This window comes from Pteropus vampyrus, unplaced genomic scaffold (assembly GCF_000151845.1).
Source record: "Pteropus vampyrus isolate Shadow unplaced genomic scaffold, Pvam_2.0 Scaffold39, whole genome shotgun sequence".
Classification (NCBI taxonomy): domain Eukaryota; kingdom Metazoa; phylum Chordata; class Mammalia; order Chiroptera; family Pteropodidae; genus Pteropus; species Pteropus vampyrus.
Genome location: NW_011888820.1, coordinates 6,529,631 through 6,553,344, shown reverse-complemented (window position 1 = coordinate 6,553,344; position 23,714 = coordinate 6,529,631). Strand labels below are relative to the sequence as shown.

The following is a 23,714-nucleotide window of genomic DNA, read 5'->3' as shown; positions in this document are numbered from 1 at the left end:
TGTGCACCAAGAATTATTTGACAAATGCTTTATTTTACTCAACAAAAGTAAATGCAAAGGTGAGTGGAAGGAAACAGATAATGTAGAAATTAAAATATTCACTTAGTCATTCTAGTTGGTTTTTGTAACTCTAAAAATGAAAATATTTTGCAATTATGCAGCAAAGATATTAGCCACTGTCTCTTCAACAAAACTATTAACCATCAGGTCTTCCAAAGTATTGGATTTTAACAATGCATGTCCAAGAAAAAGAACCACACACAAGTAATGATAAGTTAGACCCTATTAGAGATGTATTTAAAATTTGGAATCAGTACTTATACGATGGTTTACGTTCCAGGGTCATGCATAGCTGATGATGTTCAGTTAGGTACACTGTTCAAAGAATGTTGCCCATTTAAAAACCAGGAAAATATGGACTAAAATTTTGAGTTGGCTATATTGAAATTCTGATCAAAATTTTAATGAAGTTGTCTCTCATGCTTTTATTTGAACTTCTGAAAATTATTCATAAAAAATCTTAAAATTACAAAAAACTAAAAATGGTCCACTGGCTTCAATGGTTAATGGTGATTACCACTGTTGTTGTTGTTGTTTTCAGAAACTGAGAGTTAATATGTTTAAAGAGATAAAACAGAGGTTTGAAAATAGGACCAAAAATATAAGAACTATTAAAAAACAAGTAGGCAGATTAGGGGAGAAAAAAGCAAATAAAAACAAAAAAGCATAATATTAGAATTTATAAGTCAATGGATGGACTCCCGCTTTCAATAACATGGACTAGATGTACTTTTCCCCATTCCTCCTGCTAAGTACAACTAAAATACCTGAAGCAAACACAAGAAGATTATGAAAGGTCGAGGGAAAAAAGGAGACCCAAGGAATGACTCAGCGGTGACTTTTATCTTTCCTGGATTTTCATTTTGCCTCATGTATCTGGACTTGGAGCAGAAAACCAGGAAATGCCAAAGATGTAGACAAATAAAGTCCCAATGAAAGCCTGTTTCTGCTAGGAAAAGGACTATGAAAAAAACAGCCTAAGAAGACAGAAGACAGAAGACTCTTAGACACTGAGCACTGTATTCCTGACAAATACCACAAAAAAAAACTGTGGCCATCCCCACTCCTGCCAGCAAAGGTCTGGCAGGAAGCCTAGACCTGGAGTAAAAACTCTCGTGAGGCTGTAATGAGGCCCCCAATGCCAGGGTTGTGTGTCAGAGAAGGCCAAGTAAGGAGCCAGGACTTTCATCCCCACCAGCTAGCAATGTGCCCCCTTCCAAAGAGTCAGTGGAGACCACATGGGGAGCTGGAACTCCCATCAAATCAGCAGTAATGAGGAGCACCTCTCCCACGCTGTGTCCAATGAAGGCCAAGTGGGGAATCCGCTCTTCGACTTTCACGGGGCGGAAACGAGGTAGAGTCCCCTGCGTCCCCACTTTCTCCAGACTGAGTAGTGTCAGAGAAAGCCAGCCGAGACAGAACGTTAAAATAAGATCCAGAGTTACGGAACATCATGCAAAAATGTCCAGGTTGCAACCAGAATCACTCACTGTATCAAAAACCAAGATCTCAAACTGAATGAAAGACAATCAATAGGTGTCAACAGAATTTATATTAGCTTAGATTATCCTCAATCATGACTTCTGTGAGTTGTCTAGCTCCCAATACTCAATGTAAATTACTGCTTACTCCTTATAAAAAAGGTGAAAACATAAACAACTGTTGTTCTCAAGTAAGTGACATAAGATATGGGTACCTTCCTCAGAAAGAGAAATTTCACATTATTGTAACAAATGGAACAAATGATGTATGCAAAATTTCCACACAAAAAAATCTTAGTCTAAAAATGATGCCAGCTTGTAATTAAATGTTGCTACTGAAGAATGGGCACTGCCCATTAAGTAAGCCTCAAATAAACACATGAAGCCATGACTAAAGCTCAACCTTGCCCACCACTGCTTTGTTCTTTCTGGAAAATTATGGATCTTCATCACCAATGTACTGAAATTTTGCCATTAAGTTATGTCTAGGCATTAGAGAGCTTTTGTCATTCTTTGTGCTCTGCTCTTGGATCACCTTTTCTATCTAAAGGCTCAGATCCTCCAGCCTGGGGACATTTTCAACTATTTTTCCTTTGATTATTCCCTTTCCTACTTTTGTATCACCCCCACCCCCAGACTTATTTCTTTCTGAGACTCTAGAAAGAAGTAAGACAGTAGACCTAGAATGGTCCTCTATGTCTGTCTTTTGCTGGAGAGTTTTTGTGTCTGTACTTTATTGGAACAGTGTCCCAACTAGAGAGAACAGCTACTGAATGTTTTCAATGGGATAACACAACTAATTCTAGAAACTCATGTGTGTTCTGATTGTTCCTTTTACAAGTATCCTAGTGCCATCTTTTGGATGCAATAAATACCTTTGTGAAATTCTCTTGATTTATTAAATCGATTTTAAGACATATTTTGTGCCCTTAATCATCTCTTTCCTCAAGAGTCAGTGTTTTAGTTCATGTTGGCTCTTTTTGTTCATGCTGCTTGTTTTCTTCAAATGCCTGGTGATCCTTGGTTATCAGATCTCACTGAAGAAAGCAGCCTGGGAGGTTTGGGTGGGTTTCTTCTGCTAGTATGTCTGTAGTATGCCAGCCACAGGCCTCCTTCCAAGTGGAAAAACAGTGTGGGTGGGGCCTTCAGCATGATAGGCTTTTCCTTGGGGGCTCTCAACTTGGGAGCCTTAATATACATGCTATCAGCCTTAGCTTTACTCAGTCATTCTGTTTAATATTTTGTTGTACTTTTTGTTTTGAAGAGAAAAACCTTACACAAGTTTCTTTTTTTTTTTTTTTGCATCATCATAAACATAAAGTTGCCTGTATTCTGCAAAGAGTAGTTTGGGCACCTGTCTCATGTATTCATCCTGAATGGAAACACTTGTTTTGAGTTTCACTGCTCCCCTCGGCCTCTACCTCACCTGCCAACTCTAAGTCGCAAGCTCTCCACCACAGCTGTGGGCAGGCTGCCTCCCACCTCCACCACATGCTCTCATGGCTGAGTATGGACTACTGGTTCTCACTCTCTGTTGCATCTATTTGCACACTCCGAGAACATTTCATCTTCCAGAAAGTTTTTAAAAATTTTCTTCCTTTGATGAGCCCTTCTTTTCCCTACCCATCTACTACTTAACTGTTAGAGTTTATTCCTTAAGTTTTTATACTTTTAGTGGGATCTTAAGAAAGATGGGAAGTCACCTCAACGGGGAGATAAAACTATTATATAAACCATGTTCGATGGTAAAATCAGTTCGGGAATCCCAATTAATTTATTCTTAAGATTTTTGCTTCTATGCAGATGACTTAATACGGGAAACATACACACTCATTGTTTTCATAGGATCCTAAGTATTCAAGTCATAGACTTAAAGAATCAGCAACCCATTGATCTATCAAGGGAGTTGGGGGTAGAAGAGTCAGTTAAATTGTGATATGTATGATTATAAAGTCTTTTCCTTTACTATTATCGTTATTATATCCCTAAGTAAAATTACATGTCAAGGCTGAAAAATTTCTCTTGACTTGGAAAATCTACAATGCATAATGAAAACAGCCTATATTAGGAGTTAATAAACTCCCATCTCTTTAATATACTCCAGGAAGTGAGGCAAGTTTCTTTACCCCACTGGACCTCAGTTTCTCCATCTCTCTAAAATAAAAGAGCAGTGTGGGGCACCTTAGGAAACGTGTGTGTTACACCCACCCACTGTCCATAAGGTAGTAGCTGCTCTTTGGGTAAGAGGAAGAACTGTTTTCCCTGGCCCCCTCAAGAGCTAATCTGCCTGTTTTACGGGTACGAAACCGAGGCCACAGAGATGATCATGAACATAACTGAAGGGCAGGATGCAAGCTGGACTAGATAATGTCTAGGTTCCCTGTGAGCTGAAGATGCTATGGCTTTGGGGTATTAATACTTTCTCAGGTTTACTGGGCCAGAAAAGGTCCCTTCTAGCCAGCTCATGCCCAGATGGGTTACCTGTGGGATGGTGCCTGCTGAGAAGAGCAGGTGACACTTACACCCTGGAGTTCAGACTCAGATTTAAGTCCCGAGGGCGAGTGGGCATCTGGAGTTACACCTGCGAGTAGAAGGAACAGTCTCTTCTAGAGACTTCAACACCAAAAGTTATTAAGAAATGACACCTAAGCCAGGATTTCCATTTCACTTGGGATTGATAAAGCATTCATACTCATCCTTGCAACTTCCACCTAGCTCCCACTGCCCGCAAATAGAATTCTGTGAAAAAGGGAGAAGAGAAAGCTACTTTGAACTCCTCAGGGACTTAACTGACAACAAATTGAATATTAAATGTACAACAGGAAACAAACCCTCTCGGTCTTTCAACCACATCTTTCAAGCTCTATTTCTAAGACTAGAAAATTCTAAGCTCAATTTGAGTGTCACTGTAAACTCCTCTCTGTGCCAGATGACTTTATCCACATATTTATATACAAAGCACAAACAACTTAAAATGTTTACACTGAGTAGTAATGGAAGTCATGTGTCAAATATAATGGGAGGAAAAGAATAAAGCTTCTTTAGAACTAAAGCTTGAAGATACACAATATCTATGGAAAATGTGCCTTCCAAATAAGAATGCATTGTTTACCTATACCATTTAATTATAGAGAGCATGCATTTTTATCCCTTGCATACAATGTCTGAAGTCTTGTTTCTTTGGGTTTTTTTTTTTTTTTTTTTTGGTTTGGTTTTGCTCTGCCGTGTTGCCTGAAGCTCTGGATGTCTCTTAGCTGCATTACACAGAGTCTCAAAGGACATGGCCACACACTTCCCTGTCACTTGTGGTCCCCGTTTCCTTTAATCTCCCACTCCCAGGGAGAGGCAGTGAAGGAGCCACCACCATGTCTGAAAGTAAAAGAGCAAAAGCAGTAGAGAAAGCCCTCCTCAGATGTTCTCAGGGCTACCAGCATGTCAGCTTTCCTATTTGAGCATTGTAAAGACTAGGAAAATTACAGGAGGCTGGCATGGACTCTTAGCATTTTTCCACTGGGAGAGAGTCCTTTGAATCTAATACTAAGTACAAGCCTTTAGAGACAGCTTCTCCTCAGCTTCTAATCATCAGTGATTCAGGCGCAGCCACCCAGAAAAGCTCTGTAGGGAAAAAAAGTATGCAGGCTTCACGTAGTCCATAGCTGCCCTCCTAAATAGAATCCACCCTAGGGCTAATGCTAAAGGGGTTAGAAAGATATCAATGGAAGAACACAGTCATGGCAGCCAATTTTTTTGATGTAACATGTCATAGATCATCATGGTAAATTCATAACTCTTAGGTGAAGTCCAGCTTTTTATTTTTTTGAGAGTCAAGATTCCCCAACTCCCCCTCTCACAGCACCTCAATCATTCTCACGCATCAGCCTCTCAAATGGAGTCGGGTGTCCTCTCTGAACACAAGGCTTCCATATGCCACTCCAACCTCATCTCAGCACTTGCTCTGAGCAGTGCTCTTTGGATAACAATCACTACACCGAATAGTCAGTCACCTGAGGCCTCCAGCCTTTTTCATTTTAAAACTTAGAGAAGCTACATTTTCCTTTTGCTTTTTCTGTCACTTGGCAGAGAGAGTACTTTCGTCTATCTTACTTAAATAGTTCTTTTTGCAACTCTCAGTTGCAGAAAAGACAATCCTAACGCATTCTTTTAAAACCATAAATTCTAATTGTCAAAGAAGGTGGCATTTCATCAGAGGCAATTTTTATACACTCATTCTCAATTTGATTCCATAGATATGCTAGCCAGACCCACTGAAAATGCAGTTTCTCTCACTATCTCCCCCAAACCCCAAACCTAAATGCTATGAGGAAGCAATAAATCTTGGAGGGGAAAACAAAAAACAAAAACAAAGTAATTTGTAGAGTTGATTTAAAAAATGGACAGACCCTTTCTATATCAGTTTTTACCTTTATACTGAATTTTCACTTCCCTGATCCACATAATCAGTTTTAAATGGAAGCTAATTGAAGCTAAAAGAACTAACCAACAACATATTTATAATTTTAATCTAGAATGTATAGTTGCTTGATATATTTTGTATCTCACCCATAAGTTCTGAGAAAAAATATTGAGCTATATGACTATTTAAGCTGTATTATATTCATTGAGGATCTGAACAAATCTTACCTGTAAATATGTTTCCAAACCCTGTCGTCGTTGTTCCAAGACTTTGGGGACCCAATTCCTCACATGTTTAGAAGGGATTTCTGGGGTTTTAATACATTTCTTAAGCTATAAAGATAGAAATAGAAAAAAAAATTATCTTAATTACAAAGACATTATTTTAGAGGAAAAGCCCATAATAAGAAAGTGAATCACCACAATCGCCAATAAAAAGATAGAGGAAAATATAATAACAGTAAAATTTTGACCCAAAATTCTTCACATAGCTGTCTTAAAGGTTCAGATTTTAGAAGTTTTATGTTTTTGGTAGTTGCTGTTATTGTTGTACATCATCTGGTATTTCAGACTGGAATTATTTTTTCTGAAAAATTACAAGTTCAATAAATGAATTATAAAGGAAATAAAGAAGTTTGCAATTTCCAAAATCAGCTAATACAATGAAATTTTGGTTGGATGAAGTATTTTTCTGATGAAATCTTTCCACATATTTTTTATATAAAGAAGCAAAATGAAATACAATTGTTTATAATTATCTTTCTTGGAAATGAACTAGACAACACCATTTGGAGAGTCTTTTGAAAGTTTTATAACAGATTGAACTAAAAAACAAAAGCGACTGATCCTTTCAGCAGCATTGTGTTGATAAAAACTGAATGATGGTTCTCAGCTAAGCCTTTTGGGGCAGCTATTTTTCGGGACTACATAAATGAGGAAAAATTCAATGGCAAGTTTAATTAGAGTTACCTGTGGTAGATGTTTCCTACCACATTCACATCTTAGACCTGTGAATATTAGTTTACTTAGCAAGTAACCTACTTTGCATATCTGATTAATAGGGGTTTTACAATGGAGAGACTATCCTAGATTATTCAGGTAGGCTCAGTGTAATCACAAGGATCCTTATGAGAAGGAGGCCAGAGGGTCCGAGAAAATTTGGAAGTAGATGGCTTTGACAATGGAGGAAGGGCCATGAGCCCAGGTGACCGTTAGAAGCTGGAAATGGGAAGAGAATGTATTCTCCCCTACATTTTGATTTTAGCTTGGCCAAACTCATTTTAGATTTCTGACCTCAAGAATTACAACAAATTTTGTTTTAAGCCACTAAATTTGTGCTAATATGTTACAGTAGCAATAGGAACTGCCCCTACAATGGAATGAATTTTAACATTCTAATTAAAAACTTTAAAAATCTACTGAGATTACTTCTTTACTACACATGCAAAGAAATAGCATAATAATCTCTAAGAAAATGTACACAGTTAAACCCCAGCAGCTAAAACTATAATAAAAATTCTTCCCATACATTAAGTATATATTCATCATTAACCATTTTAGGCTGAAATTTGTTGTATGCCATGAAAAAGATGGAGCCTTTGTGCATTTCAAAAAGTCAGCACTTCTAGTTCAAGACACCAGAAGACACCCCAAATCTATTCTTCTTGTCCTCATCAACAGAACTCCTATATTGAGAATAACATATTCTGCTAAATTTAGCTAAAAAGTTAAATTTTCCAAACTCCCTTGCAGAGATTGGAAGGCAAAGATAATCGGAAGTCACTAAGAAGGGTTTTCTATAAAAATTCTTTTAAAGTGGAGCCAACTCAGATGGCCTGCACTTTCTATCTGATACCCCTTTAACCTGCTTCCTGCCTGGAATGTGACCATGATGGCTGGAGCGCCATGACCATATGCCACCATGAGGCAACTTTGAGAATGGAAGCCAGATGTTCCAGATGACTGAGCAGAAAGAAAGAAGGAGCCAGTGTGCCTGACAGCCTCCCGGAGCTGCTACACGGCCTAGGACTGCCTACCTCCAGACTCCTGAAGTAGAAAAAAATTACCCATCCTCACCTTTTTAAGGTTACTGGTATTTGGATTTTCTGTTTTATGTACTTGAATTTAATCCCGGTAGACATTTAAAAAGAAAAAAGAAAGAAAGCCAAAGGGAATAGGACACAGAACAATGAGTAGAAGAGAGCAGGAAGGAAGGGATAATCACCAAGTGAAAGATTAACAAGTGTCTAAAAGACAGAAAGCAGGAGATTCCAATGAAGAATATAGAGCAGAGGAAACCCCAGCCCAGACTACCTCAGGAAGGGCCTCTGGGCTCAGGATTGACATAAGGGATTAGATCATGCCACAGCCTGTACCAGAGGATACTCTACCCTTTCCCACCACAGCAGAATGACTAGCAGCCTGGTTTTATCCCTGGCACACATACTCCACTCCATTAAAAAAAACGGTCGATGTCCCCAGAGAAAATAAGTGAAGAGTTTGGGATGAACAAGGATGTCTGCCATCCTAGTCATGGGGGTCCTCAACCTAATAGCTGGCTCTCTCCCCTCATTCCCTGTAATGAGGCCCTTTAGTAGACACACCTTACAGAAGGACGAGACTTATGTACCCAAAGCAGAGGAACCAATAACAAATACCCAGAATAATTAATCTAGTTGGGTGAATAATCAAGGATCACTTTTGTAGGAAAGGCAGCACTACAAAAGAGAAAGAACAAGAAAAACAAATGGAACAACTAATCCCAAAGGAAACAGATAAATCAAATAACAGAAGCGATCTTTAAAATTTTTATTAGAGTCTGCTGAGAGATTTGAGAATATATTGCTTCTATAAAACAAGAACAGGCTGCTATGAAAAAGAAACAATCAGAGAAGAAAGCTTTTGTGAATTTAAAAATATGACAGAGAAATAAAGAAATTAATAGAGGTAGAATGCAAAATCATAGAAGTCTCTCAAAATGTAGAATTAAAAAAATGAGAGAAAAGAATTTAAAAAATGAGAGAAAAGGTAGGTGAAAAAACACATATAGGAATAACCAAGGAGATTTAATATAAAATTAATGAGCCTTCCATAAAGGAATAAGAGAGATTCTCAAAGAATAAAAAAATAATTTTGTGATTTCATTTATATCTTCAGATTAAGAACCCATCACATACCAGCATAATATACTAAAAAAGACCCACACTTACTGACATTTATCTTTCAAGATTGTAGAATATCAAGGACAGAGAGAAGACAGAGAAAAAAACATTAGGTGGCAAATGAAGGAAGCAGAAGTGCAATGGCAACTAACTTCTTCTCATCAGCAGCAGTGAATGCCAGATCGATGCTTCAAAGATCTAATTTGAAAATGGATTTCTATAACTAGGCACACCATTGATCAAGTGTGACAGAACAAATGCATTCCCAGACATTCAAGGACTGAAAAAGCTTATCCCAGATGCCTTCTTTTACACAAAGTTGAGCATGTGATTCCAGAAAACTGAGTGATTAAAGCAAGGAAGAGGAAAAATAGGATCAGGACTCAAAGCTCTATCCCATCAGCATGGGGAAAGGAAATCTAAGGACAGCTGGGCACAGCAGCCTAGAGAACCATCAGTCTAGGTTGGAGCAAAAGTTCAGAGAATTTGAGAAGGGGAGCTTCCTGGAAGAAAGTTGATTCCATGCAGTGGATAGCATGGAAAAGAAATATAAACTTTAGGATCGGTTACATAAAGTACATTATTCTTTTGTCTATTAGAAAAAGTTCTAGGGAAAACAAAGAGCCCCTGTAGATGGTCTTGAAACAAAAGACACTTAACTCCTCCTCTGTGTTACTCCGGTACTAGAGATACTCCTGCCTTCACGGGGCTTACGTACCAGGAAAGAGACAATAAACAACGGTATGGAGGTTCCTCGGAAAATTAAGAATAGAATTACCACATGACCCAGCAATCCCCTCTTGAGGGTATCTACCTAAAAAACTTGAAAACATTTATCTACAAAGATATATGCACCTCAATGTTCATATCAGCCTTATTCACAGTGGCCAAGACATGGAAACAACCGAAGTATCCATTAATAGATGACTGGATAAAAAAGATGTGGTACATATATACAATGGAATATTATTCAGCCATAAAGAAGATGAAATACTGCCATTTGCAACATCATAGGTGGATCTTGAGATTTTTATGCTAGGAAAAATAAGTCAGACAGAAAAAGTTGAGAATCATATGATTTCACTCATATATGGAATATAAAACTAAAAGCAACAAACATACATGACAAACAGAGACTCATGGACATGGACAGTGGATTAGTGGTTAGCAGAGGGAATGGGAGGAAAGGGAGGTAGACGGGGTAAAGAGGGTCAAATATATGATGACGGGAGGAAATTTAATGTCAGGTGATGAACACACATTACAATATACATGTTACATATCACTGAATTGTACACTTGAAATCTATTTGATTTTATTAACCCATGTCATCCCAATAATTAAAAAAAAAAAATTAAAGGAAACCCAAAATAAATAAATAAAACAGGGCAAGGCATAGAGTAACAGAAGGAGCTGTGTGTTGAGGCAGCTGGGGAAGGACTGTGTGAGGTGAGACTGTCTGAGGAATGATGTGAATCATGTTGGGAGAGAGCCAGGTAAGGAGCTGGAGAAGAAGCATTCTAACAAAGACAGAGCAATGAAAGGGGAGGGCCACAGCAAGGAGGAGATGGGTTTGACAGCTGGCAGCGTCAGACACGGTAGGGCCCTGGAGACCGCGGTGGGAATTTGCATTATCATTTTAAACAGGAAGCAAATTGAATGTCTTGAGGAAGGGAATGACTTGATATAACTTTTAGAGATTATGCTGGATTTCGTGAGCAAGATGGTCTATACCTGGCCTGGAGTCAGAGCAAGGAGACCAGTCAGAAGCTCCTACAGAAGTCCAGGCCAGAGGTGAAGGTGAATTGGACTATGGTTCTGGCAGTGGAGGTGGGGAGAAGAAGGCTGAAGCAGTACATGGAAAGTAAAAGTGATCAGAATGACTCCAAGACCTTCACTGTTTTAAGGTTTTTGACCTCACCTGGCAGCTATATTTTGGGTGACGTGCCTGCTGTTTATGGAAAGGTAGCGGAATGCTAGGTTTTGGGTAAGTGGCCGAGAACACTAGTAATCACCCAAATCCACTGTCCCTCTCTTCTACAGAACTCCTGATTTTCAGCTGAGTATGTGACTGCTCAGAATAAAGAACACATTTCCAAACTCCCTTGAAGCTACATGTGGCCATATGACTGAGTTCTGGTCAAAGGCAGAGAAACAGACATGTACGTGCAACCTTCGAGAAGGTTCTCAAAGGGAAGGACTCTTCCTTCCTCTTTCCTGCTGGTTGAACTGCCCCGGTATTGGCTAGACCTGGAGCAGTCACCTTCGATCATGAGATGGAAGCCTCATTTTGAGAACAGCAAAACCACAAGAGCTTAGGTCCCTGATGATCATGAAACTGCCACACCAAACCTAGACATTATGTGAACGAGAAATAAAGGTGCGTCTGTTAATGTCACCATTACTTTGGCTCTAGAGTCGCTTGCAGCCAAATCTAATCCCACGTGAGTAGGAGATATGGCTAATATTGCTACCTGCCTATCCAATATCCACTCCCTCCTTCTTCTTGCAAAAGCACCCCAATGTCACTCAAAGTGCCACCATGCAGAGTAAAAAAATCGTGATTTCCCAAGTTCCAGTGTCATTAGGATGGCCATGTGACAGAGCTGGCAATGCAATGCAGTGTAAGTCTACTGGGCAGGGCTCCTATTTTCCTCATAAAAAGAAATAGGCTCTTCTTCCTGCCAGAAATGTGGAAGCACTGCCTGGAGGGACAGCACCTATGCTGTAACTAGAGGGTGAAAGTCATATGCTAAGGTAAAGACGGTGAAGCAGAAAAATAAAAGGTGCTTGGATGGATAGTATGGAATTGCTACATCGATTTGGACTTCATGCCTTTAGTTTTCTTACAATATGAGAATAACTAATCTCTTACTTGTTTAAGCAACCTAGTCAAGTTTCTATGATATCCAATCAAAGATAATCTTGACGTAAAGGAATTTATTGTTCAGTTCTGGTGATTTTAAGTCAGGGATGCCCGATAAGGGTCCAAATGGAGATAACGTGTACACAGTTGGATACGAGTCTGTAAATCTGGAAGTCAGAATGATTAAGTGCTATTTAGAGCCATGGAACTAGATGACATGACACTGGAGTTAAGTATAGATGAAGAAAAGAGGCTGCGATGAGGAGAATCCTAAGATAGCTCCTAAGATCCCTGCCTCCTGGTGTTTACGCCTGTATAATCCCTTCCCTTGGGTGCAGGTGGGACCTGTGAATGTGATGAAATCAGTCATTTTCATGACTGGGTTACAGTATATGACAGGGGATGAGACAGTCACTCTCTTGATCAGAGAACACTTTATAAGACCCAATCTTAGCAGGCTTTGAAGAAGTAAGCTGCCATGTTATGACAGGGCTACAGGGCTAGGACTTCAGGGTGACCTCAAGGGGCTGAGAGCTACCCCTGGCTGACAGCAAGAAAAAAGGGATCTCAGTTCTACGACTGCAAGGAACTGAATTTTGCCTAAATGAGGACATGACAATGCGAAGAGGACTCTAAGTTTCAGACGAGATCACAGCCCTGGAAACACCTAGAGTTCAGCCTGGTGAGACCCTAAGCAGAGAACCCCAGTAACCTGTGCCCAGACTCCTGACCCACAGAAACTCTGATAATACATTTGTATTGTTCTAAATGGCAAAGTTTGTGGTACTCTGTTATGCTGCCATAGAAAGCAAATACAAGGGCCACGGTCTGAGACATCCAACTCTGGGAAGTAGGGGAGAGAAGCAGGAGAAGCAGTGAAGAGGGGATGAAATAGTGCGCTGAGTCAGGAAGGGGCACGATCAGACTGTGGGGAGTGGTACTGGGAAGTCAAAAACACTGGGTCAAAAGAGTGAGAAGTTGGAAAGTGGAGGCTCCTCTTTCAAGAAATTATATTAAGAGAGAAGGAGAGCAAGGGTGAACATGGGAGGGGAGCATGGGGTCAAAGGCGAGTTTTATTTTGTTAAATGGCAAAGATAACATATTTATTAATGAGACTGATCCAGTATTGGGGAGAGGGGGAGAGAATGAATTTGATTGTAAGGGAATGTATACCTCATCTCTACACTAGTTGAGGTATTTCTCAAACAAGAACAGAGCCCAAAATGATAAACGGTAATTGTTCTGTGGGAACAAGCTTAGTAAGTTCCAATTTAAACATATAGAAACTTCCTTTAAAACTACTGAATCATAACATTTCTTACATTGCATAAGAGAAAATCAACTCCATTCTCTCTCTCGCTCTCTCTCTCTCATCTTAAAGCTCTAGTACGGAAAACATGTTTCCTTTTCATTTCTGCCAGGAGTACCGAGGAAGCCGGTCATCAGAGCTGCTGGGACCTGTGACAGCAGATGCAGGTGAGTGATGAATTGCTTCAGATGAGGAGAGACAAACCTGAGACAGTATATTTCTAGTAGGGCTCAGCTGCTTCCAAGATAAATGCCCCTCTGCCACCGCCTGTGATAATGAACTGTTCTGGCCATGCTGCGCCCAGCCAAGCGGCCTTTCTGATCTCACAGATAGCCACCAGATTTCACGATGCCACAAACACAATCCCCTTTGCCTGGCGTGACTGCTCCTGTCTCTTCTTATACCGTTAGAAGAGTTTACACAGAACTCACTCCGTACAGATATCTGCATACACACGGCTCATACTAACCACAGTCACAGAGAGGGACAGAAATACTTTCCCCAAGCAATGGATAAAAAGATGAAAAGGAAAAAAAATTAAGGAAAGAAGTGGGGGAAGTCTGGGGTGAAATTCAATCTCTGACTCCATATTGTCACCTCTATATCCTCGGGGCCCCCTTTAGAGGCTCTACGTGGGGTGCTGTATTCCTGGTTCAACCCGTATGGCAGTTTTTCGGTTCTTCTGAAATATGTACTTCATTAAATTAAATATGAGAATGCAATATTTTACTCAGGCCAAAGGTGGGCAGCAACAGGAATGAGGACAGTTAATGTAGGAATGAACCAGCACCATGTTTCCCAAAAACCTTTGTGAATAAACGGGTGGGCTGGAAATGACAGGAAACAGCTAGAAAGGCAAGCAAAATATGCTCAGAGTTTGCTACATAGGGAAGGTTTTTCTCTCCACACCTGTGGTTCTGGCCTGGGGTGGTGAAGCTGTTTTCCAAGACCACCATTTAAACTGGTAAATTACTCGGTGTGGTGGGCGTGAGGAGGTGCTGCTGGAACGTGGGAAACAAGTTTAATGCTCACCCCATCATGGCGGCTTGGGCAGTAAGGAGAGCACCCTGGAATTTTTTTTTTTTTTTTTTTTAAGGACAATGTGCTAAGAGTGAATGGAGAGGACCAGAGTGGGGGTTTTTTCAGTGTGGTGGTGGTATTTTCCCACCTAGTACTAGCAGAGTTAGAGGAAATACAAATGTAACCTGAGGCTAAACCTACAATGAACTAAACTCCCATGGTAGACACTGTTCTTGTCAATGAAACATTCCTCCAGTAATTTCTAAGTATGCGTAATGTCCTCCAAATATCCCATTTTCCAAATACTTAATGACCAATAGGTGCCCAAGACTAACAGACAGTGAGGAAAATACAAAACACAAGACATAGGTCCTACTTTTAAAAAAATGTATTCTAGTTAAACAAAACTTAGGGATAACTAAGTTTTAGGGACCGGTGTTCTTATGAGAATCTAATGCCTGATGATCTGAGGCGGAGCTGAGGCAGTGATGCTAGCGCTGGGGAGCGGCTGCAAATACAGATGAATCTTCCGCTCACTCAACCGCCACTCACCTCCTGCTGTGAGGCCTGGTTCCTAACAGGCCACGGACTGGTACCGGTCCACAGCCCAGGGGTTGGTAACTCTTGCCTTGGAGAATTTTAATTTAAGTAGAAATCTCTACTCTAAATGGAATAGGAATTCTAAGAACAAAGAGATTAGAGAGTAAAAGAGACTCATGTGGAAAAAGGAGAACTCCAAATGTTTTAGTCTGTTTTGAATAGATGAGAAGACAGAGGGAAAGACATCCAGCATGGCAAGGACAGAGAGGTAGCGATTTTCACATACTGGGGTGAATGGGGAGATGGGATTGGCTGCCATTGACGTTTTCTTAGAAGCAGTGAGAAAAAAGACTGGCCAGTAAAAGGGTTTGTGGTAGACAGAATAATGGTCCCCCCCCCCCAACTATGTGCACGTCCTGAGCCTCGGAACCTGTGAATGTATGACCTTACACGGCAGATGGGACTTTGCAGGTGTGACTAAGTCAAGCATCCTGAGACGGAAAGATTCTCCTGGATTACCCAGGGAGGCCCAATGAAAGCTCAAGCGGGGAGCAGAAGTATCAATCTTACAGAGGAGATGTGATGATGGGAGCAGAAACTGAAGTGACATGATTGCTGGCTTTGAGGATGGAAGATGGACATGAGCCAAGGAATGTGGGTAGCCTCTAGAAGCTGCAAAGGCAAAGAAACTGATTCTCTCCTAGAGCCCCCTATCCCTCTCCGCCACCACCATGAAACACAGGCATGCCAACACACTTAGAGTAAGATAATAAATGTATGTTTTTTAAGCAAAATATGTGATGATTTATTACAGCAGTAATAGGAAACTAACATAGGGTTTAAGATTATTGACCTTGAGAGTCAATGTCCATGATTTGGTAGACAATACAGACCCACTTCAATGTATTTGAATGAAAGAATAAAGCTGAAAATAGTGCTTTAGGAAAATAGATCTGCATCAGAGGATGAAGAAGTAGACAAAGATCAGAAATAGTTAGAGAAATATGTAAAGTAGTAAGACTCTGGATTGGGGATAGCGGGAGTAGAAAATGAAAAACGAAATGGTCCATATTATAGAAATGTAGAAGAATGCATCAACAGGACTTGGTGACACTCTGAATATGGAAGGTAAGAGAAAGTAGGAAAGAACTCCAATGTCTCAAACTTGTGGCTTCAGTGCACGTGATAGGGGGAGGGAAGAGAGGATTGTGTCTAAGAGATGCCTTTAAAAATATAACCACGCTGTAAGAATTCTCAAACATCAACAGGCAGGACGATTATCTGGGATGCTGGTTTAACATGCAGATTACTGGGCTCCATCACGAAGATTCTGATTCAGCATGTCTGGGTAATATCCAGGAAACTACTTCAGTAAACCCTGTTCTGATTCTGGCGATCCAAAGTTCACACTTTAAGAAATACCAGTCAGAAAAACGCTAAAGGAAATGGAATCGAATACTCATCATAGCTCTGGAAGAAATAACTAATCTTACATAAAATCTGAAGGAGTGAAAATTGACATATTAGACAACATAAAAATTAAAAATGTTTGTGATTTAAAATAAATATCAAAGCCAAAAGAAGGGCCTTGGTGAAAAATACTTTAAGCGAATGGCTAATATATTATTACTAGGCCACGCAAACTAATGAGCAAAAAAGAACTGAGACCCCAGCAGACAAATGGGAAAGCACGTGAACAGAATTCCAAAAGAAGGGCTACAATCGTAAATGAACTTAAGAAATATCAATTAAAACAGCAACAAGGCAACACAAATTGCTTGCTAAATATTTTGGGGGGTAATATTCAAAGCCGATAAGATGTGATATTTTCAAACTTGCTGGTTGCATTATAAATCCACTATAACCATTTTGGAAAAAAGTAATTTGACAATATACATCAGGAGCTATAAAAATATCCATACTTTTTTTTTTTTTTTTTTTACACCTACAGCACTTGATCTTCCTAGCTGGTCTCCCATCCAAGTACTAACCAGGCCCGACCCTGCTTAGCTTCCGAGATCGGACGGGAACGGGCTTGTTCAAGGTGGCATGGCTGTAGACAAAATATCCATATTTTACGACAGAGAATGCTTCTTTTAGTAACTAGCTTAAGGGAACACTCTTGAGTACGGAGAAAAAATTATATGTAATGAAGGCTATCAATTATTGGAAGTTTACCATGTGATACACATGATTTCATTTAGTCTGTAAAACAATCCTGTGAAGTCAGTACTCTGTTTATTCCCATACTAAAAATGGGGAAGCTGAGGCACAGAAAGATCATGTGACTTGCTCCAAGGACATGATGGGGAACACTGTGTTTTCAGAGCTGGTATAATTTCTACAACATAGCTCCTACCATGTGGGAACATCATTAGCACAGCAGCATTTGTTTTACTCAAAAATCATGAAAAGAAAGAAAATAGGAACTGTATTAGGATAGCAGAAATATGTGTGGGTAAAAATGGGTTGTTTCCTCTAGCCCCAAATTTTCTGCAGGATTTAGCTTTATAATCTAAAAGATACTTGAAATGAGGAAAATAATGCACATAGGGAAAAAAACCTGAATTTTTCAAAATAGTAGAAAAAAATTCCAAGAAAAGGGTAAACAATTAAGATATTGTTTTCATATTTTAATATCAACAATTATAAAAGTTTGAGAGAAGTAATAACCAATAACTTCAGACAACCAGATGAACTGTCAAATGGGTAATGGTTTTAGTTTCTGCCTCTAAATTAGCCTGACAAGACACCAGGAGGCATTTTTGTGTGTTTGTGGTACATGGAGAAGAGTTATGTATCTATTATTCTGAAGGTACAAAGTGCTTGTTAATAGCTCATATACTATTTCTGAATTACTTGGGGACATTGGTTAAACACTTTTAACAAGTGAGAAATACAATATGAAGTGTAAGAAAAATCAGGACACAGGCAAATGAGAAAATTGCATCCACTGCAGAAATAGTTGAATATTTTGGGGAAAAAAAAAAAAAGAGAGGGAAAGAAAATAAATTTAACTGTACTTAAAGGGAGAATGTAAAATGTAAAAACAAAACATGCAAAGCACAACACAAAACTCAAATATGGAAATTGGGGTATCAAAATTCTAATGAAAGGATGAAGTTGTACAATGTGGCAGCAGTATTTGGTAAAGCCTGTGTATTCTGATTAAATTTTTTGCCCATTTCAATCCTTAACATACAACTTTATAGTCAAGATTACAGATTTATATTTGTTTTTACACCCTACCATTATTTGTACTTAACTGTCATTTTTGTACTTAACTGTCTTTTGCCAAATCTCATAAAACTGCAATGAGGCTAAGTAAGGATTTCTAGCAGCCACGTTCTGCTCTGTAATACATAAAATTAGATAGTGTCTCCCAACTAAAACTCTGCTTCACAAAGTAAGGCTTTTTTTCTATAAGGATATTTTAACAAGGTTACACAACATGGAAAATTGAGAGATCAGAGAATTTCTATTCTTTTAACTCTGGTAGGCCTGGTGATGGAATTTTAAGAATAGCTAAATTAACAGAAATGCAGATATTGAGAGAAGTCCTAAAAAAAAAATCACGGAACGTTTTCTGACTGTGACTATCTAAGAACTGCCTGGAATCACCAGGGAGAGGTCCTCTTCTGCATTAGCAAACTGTATTAGAGAAGAGAACAGGGTGAAGGACATTCCACTCCAAGAAGCTTGAGCAGCCTCTTGCTCAGGGCAGGCCTCATTGGCAGTCACCCAGCTGTGCCTCGTGTGGAGTTGTCCCTGAGTATCTAGCAAGGACAGCTGGGTTGTGTCGGGGTCATAGAGAGCTGGGCACTGTCCTGGAAGGTTGGGAAGGAGGCTTGCATGTGACAGGCTGCCTAGTCCAGACTCTGGTCATGGGAGGCTGCGAGGGGGGTGGAATTCTGGTTTCCATCTCACTGTAAGGACATATTTTATGAGGTACCCAGTAGAAATCTCTCGAGAATCTGTTTCCTCGAAAAACAGAAAACATAACAGAATTCCTTGAGAAGGAAGTGAGACCCAGACTCCAGGTTTGTTTCTCTTGGGGACCTCTGGGTTGGTGCTTTCGTAAAGTCGGCTGGCAACACCCCTCCTAAATCTGTGCTCATCTGTGTTGTTTCTTTTGGAAGTAAACCTGGATGTAACAAAATTTTAACTGGAGAATTAAACATAAATTATCCCTTGCCATCCTAACAGACAAGAGTACAGATAACGTAGAGTTCCTCTTTATACCCTATTAGTTTCTACTCGAGACTCTATTCTCCTGGCTTAAAAAAGAAATGGAAAATTTAATTTTAAACGATGCCGAAGAACTTTTAACACAGAGTAAGCAGTAAGCACACTATCATATCATTTATGCACTGACATTTCCCAGAGGATTTAAGAGGTGTTTAATGAAATGAAAAGAATAGACTCTTTCTTAAAATTCTTACTTACTATTTTCCCATCTAATTTCTTACCTAAGTAACAAAAGTGAGGAAATTGAATTATGCCAGACATTTTATCGATATGTGTGCATTAAGGGTATATATATATATTCACACATATAAAATATATATACACACATAGACACAATATGAATATGTATATATCTGAAAGAAAAATGGTGAAATTGCAGTAATTCATACACGGAAACTTTCTGGCCAATTTCTCGAGGTATTTCTAGTTATTAAGGTAATTTCAGCACCCCAATAATTTATAAGCTGCAAACATAAAATTTTGGTAGGAAATAAAGTATTCACTCTTCTATTCTTTACTGACAATTTCTCCAAAATTCAGCTATTCCTTTTGCATTCTTGATTCTTTTATCTAAGACTTTTAATGAAACACCAGTCTTGTAAAGTGGCCTTTACAATTCAATAGAAGGCTGTGAGCCCCCTTTTACATGTTCCCCAAACAGTCTTTGACTACATGTGACATGTATGTTACTTTTGCCAGGTACATGTAAGTATAAGTTGATTTTAAGACATTTCTTGCTGTAAAATTATCATTTGCTTTTTTCTTTTCCTTTTTGTAAAGCCCACTAAGTATATTTTACGGGTGAAATAGGGTCTGGGTCTTACTCTTTCTTAACCTACAACACCCAGCACGGCACACTGCAAACAGCATGCCTTCTAACATCTATTTCTGTAAAAGATCTTAACAGAAAACCTGCCTACTCAGAAAGCACACCTGTAAAGGACTAGTTTATTTTAAGATTTTATTTTAAAAGAAGGCATACTGTTCCAAGAACTATTCATGCTCTCAGGAAACCCAGAAAGCAGTCTTAACATGATACTCTCTGCCATATAGAGAAAAGGAGGGGGAAAAAGTTACCTTTTTGTGCAAAGCGTGAAATTCGCTGTACCTTTTCTCAACAAAATGTTTTCTTCCATTCATTAGCACTTCTATCTTAAACACCTAAGGAAAAAATTAAAAAGATTAATTCCACCAGTTTAAAACCCTCAATTGTCTGATGTGGTAAGTTTGTGACCATGATATATTTCATCCCTTTAATTACAGTAGCTGATCCCCCAAAACCCAGAAGGCTCAGGAGACCCCTGGCCCAACAGCCTGATTAATGAGCACTCAAGCAAATGCTCACTAACAAACTGCAGTATCCTCACAAATGTGTTTAAAGGCAATGGAAACGTAAATGCCTTAAAATGCTCCTTAACTTTTTAACCAGAGGATGGTCCTCGAAATTATTTCACCAAATGCAGATGATGGTATTGAGATAAAGGTCGGATGTGACTGCCAGAGTCTGGTAAAAATCTCAGGCCTGAGATATGCCCTTACGGGTGTTGCAATGGGGGTGGTGCTGTGTCACTTGTAAGACAATCATGCAAAGAGTAGAGCATTTTAGGTTAATTTCTTCCTAACCTGAATATTCATCTGTAGTCTCAGCTGGGCTTATTCCGCTGTTTGCAAAACAGGGGAAGTGTGGGAAAGGTTCGTTTTCCTGCATGATAGAGTGACAGCTTGTGCTTCCACCTCCAGAAGGTTGAAAGGCCAGATGAAAAGGCTCTCTGGGTGCACTAATTAGTAGGCACTAACATGACATTTTCTTGATTCTTAGGTCAGTGGGTCAAGACTGGGAAGAAGGGATGAGAAATATTGTGAATTGCTCATGAAAACGCAATGTTAAGGTGGGGTGGGGGAAGGGTGCTGGGCAGGAACCGAAGAGAAGGTGCTCTGTTATTTTCAAATTTGTCTTTGAATCCTCTTTTGCTTAGTGAGTTTGTCAACACTGAGATGAAGGAATACTATTCAATTACTTAGTCTAATTTCTTACTTCAACTGCCCTTCGGGGGAAAAAAAAAACTAAATTGAAGTCATATGACATGAACAGTGGTAAAAGCATGCTTACTTTACCTCTAAAAAGAACTTAAAGTTAGCATATGAGACACAAGGTCACACACTGTCATTAGAAAAATAGATCCCTATGGTGCTATATTTCTGCCTTATATGTAAATAAAACTTTTTTGGAAAGCCAGATATTATGTCATCAAACATCAGATATGTTTGTTATCTTTGTGCTTCTTCAAATCAGAAACAAGATCTGTTGCATGACTCAGTTTAAGAAACCTGCTTTTATTAAATAGTTAAATTTTTACCAATTTAATCAGTATTTTATTCTAACATTTGCTTTTCCAGGTATTCCTCCTAAAAATACTTTTCTTTGGTGAATTCATGAAAATATTTTCTTCTAAAAATATATGCATATGCTTCAAACTTTCAGATATACCTACATTATTTTTTAGAAAATAATTGTTTACTAATGCATTAAAGAAAATTATTCTTCAAAGACACTACCACAACTAGTATGAAGAAAACAGCCTGAGAAACACAAACAAAAGAAGCTTTAAGTTGGGGATGTGGTTAATAAGATACGGAGCCCCTTTTGTAGTGTCAGGTCCCAGATTTTAAGCAGGAAAATGTGGGAGCAAGGAAAGCAGTTTCCACCTGCTGAGCTGCATGAAATAAATAAGTTATGTTTTGAGTCCAGTTACTTTGGGTTCCATCACAAAAACCAACTCTTCAATTGGCATGTTTGCTGCAGAATCCATAAAAGAAAGTTGAAGATTTGGTAAGGTTCAACCTATCAGGTCACCCCTCAAGGTGCCCCCTCTTGAAGGCCAGGATAAGACACATGGAATGTTGTCCCTTCTATCGACCAGATGGTTCCATTACTAAGTTCCACAGATACTTTTCACAATCACTAAATTCACGAGGGGAGGGGGTGGGGGTGGTATACACACACAGAGAGGAAATTGTGTGATACATTTTAATTCTAGTATTTTTATTACGTTGCCATTTTAAAAATGCACAATATACCTAATGTTAATTTTTTTTTCTTTAAATTCTGGAAAAACATCTTGGAAAGGAAGCTGGTTAATCAGAAATTCCATGACAGCGAGAAGCAAGAAATGGAGTCAATTTAATAAATCCTATTTTCCTGAATTCAATACCAGACATTTTTTTCAAAAGAGTTTCTGACACATGTTGTCCCTACCGCCTGTAAAACCCTTTTCCTGCTTTGCTCTCCTGGAAAACTCTTAGTAGTTTCCTGTAAGGTGGGGGCAGCACAGGACAAGGTTTGGAAAGCTCAAAGTACAGTATTTGGCATCCATTTTTAAATTTTTTTAATAGATATTTTCTGAGAGCCTACAATGTGCCCAGGAGTTGTTCTAGGCTCCGTGTATTCAGCAGTGAACAAAACAGGCAGGAGCTCAGCCTTCATGGAGCGTACATCCTATCTAGTGAGGAAGACCGACTATAAACATATGAACAAATATGGTGATGTCAAGAAATAAGAAGGGCTCTCTCTCACTGTCTTTGTCTCTCTCTATTGTCACTGTCCTTCTCAGTGCTTTTACTCTGTCTCTCTCACTGTCCTCGTCTATTGTCATTGTCCCACTCTCTGTCTCTGAGAAGAGACTACACTGTCTGTAGAGTGTTATCCCTTTTCTAATAAACTTTCCTTCTGACTCCAAAAAAAAAAAAAAAAAAAGACGAGAAATAAGGAGGGCTGGGAAGAACAAAACAGCAGGGAAATGAGACAGAGCTGGACAAGGGTGCTGTTTTAGACAATGTGGCCAGGAAGGGCTCCCTGAGCAGAGAGGTGACGAGAGGTACAAAATCTGAAGGGAATATCAGGAAAAAAGTACGTAAGAGTTGAATGAATATGGCTGCCTCAAGAATTTCGTCCTGGGAGTTGGACAAGGACTATTTGTTTCCTTTCTTGTTAAAAAATATTTTTTAAAGTTAAGCCTAGGGCAGGATGATTTCTACTTCTGGCCAAGATGGAGTAACAGGGAGCAGATTTAACCTCACACTTTAAACGATTAAAAAGCTGGATAAAATATGTGAAAAAATGGCTCTCAAGACATTGGACACGAGAAAATGAAGACAGTAAGAGATGGGAAACACACAGGATGAGCCCTGAGACTGCCTCAGGCAGAGCCCTAAGTCCCCTAAGTTAGGGAGAGGGAGGCTGAAGCGAGGGGGAGCCAAGATGGTTTTCTCTCCAGCATTCAGGTGTCCATGGATCAGTACATAGGACTGGGGAAACTACGCAAGGATGGGAAGAGGTTAGAAAGAACAATTCTCAGAGCATACAGACAAAGTGCATAGAGCCTGTTCCCAAAAGCCAAGACAGAAAACCTCACACTTCATAAGGTATTAGAGTACTGAGAAGGGACTTGCCTTAATAGTAGGCAAAATTAACTGCAGACTGAAAGCTCTTATAGTCCAGTGGAACAAGACTTAAACACAAGACCCAAAAAGAACAAATTGTTTCTGAGTAATTTACACACATGCTGGAATAAAGCTCAAAAATATCTTTTGGAATATAAAAATATGTACCCAACAAG

General features: G+C 39.3%; 1 protein-coding gene, 1 long non-coding RNA gene and 1 pseudogene across 4 annotated transcripts in view; 1 reads left to right on the top strand and 2 right to left on the bottom strand.

The window, feature by feature from the left end:
* The window catches only part of LOC111738484, a 35,121-nt gene extending 18,716 nt beyond the window's left edge, over positions 1 to 16,405 (top strand). The window contains exons 2-4 of the long non-coding RNA XR_002779860.1: positions 11,159 to 11,495; positions 13,403 to 13,457; positions 16,119 to 16,405. This is a non-coding gene — a long non-coding RNA (uncharacterized LOC111738484). The remainder of the gene's footprint in view (positions 1 to 11,158; positions 11,496 to 13,402; positions 13,458 to 16,118) is intronic.
* Positions 1 to 23,714, bottom strand: part of SNX24 (sorting nexin 24) — a 140,066-nt gene that overhangs the window by 52,594 nt on the left and 63,758 nt on the right. For 2 of the 3 annotated variants that reach the window (XM_023529589.1, XM_023529590.1), the window contains exons 2-3: positions 20,176 to 20,259; positions 6,183 to 6,287 (exon numbers count right to left, since the gene is read on the bottom strand). In XM_023529589.1, coding sequence (XP_023385357.1) covers positions 6,183 to 6,287; positions 20,176 to 20,259 — 189 coding nt within the window. Of the gene's footprint in view, positions 1 to 6,182; positions 6,288 to 20,175; positions 20,260 to 20,721; positions 20,749 to 23,714 lie in introns of those variants that run through there. The other variant, XM_011358299.2, reaches the window with a different exon arrangement.
* LOC111738526 lies at positions 16,793 to 16,911 on the bottom strand (annotated as a pseudogene).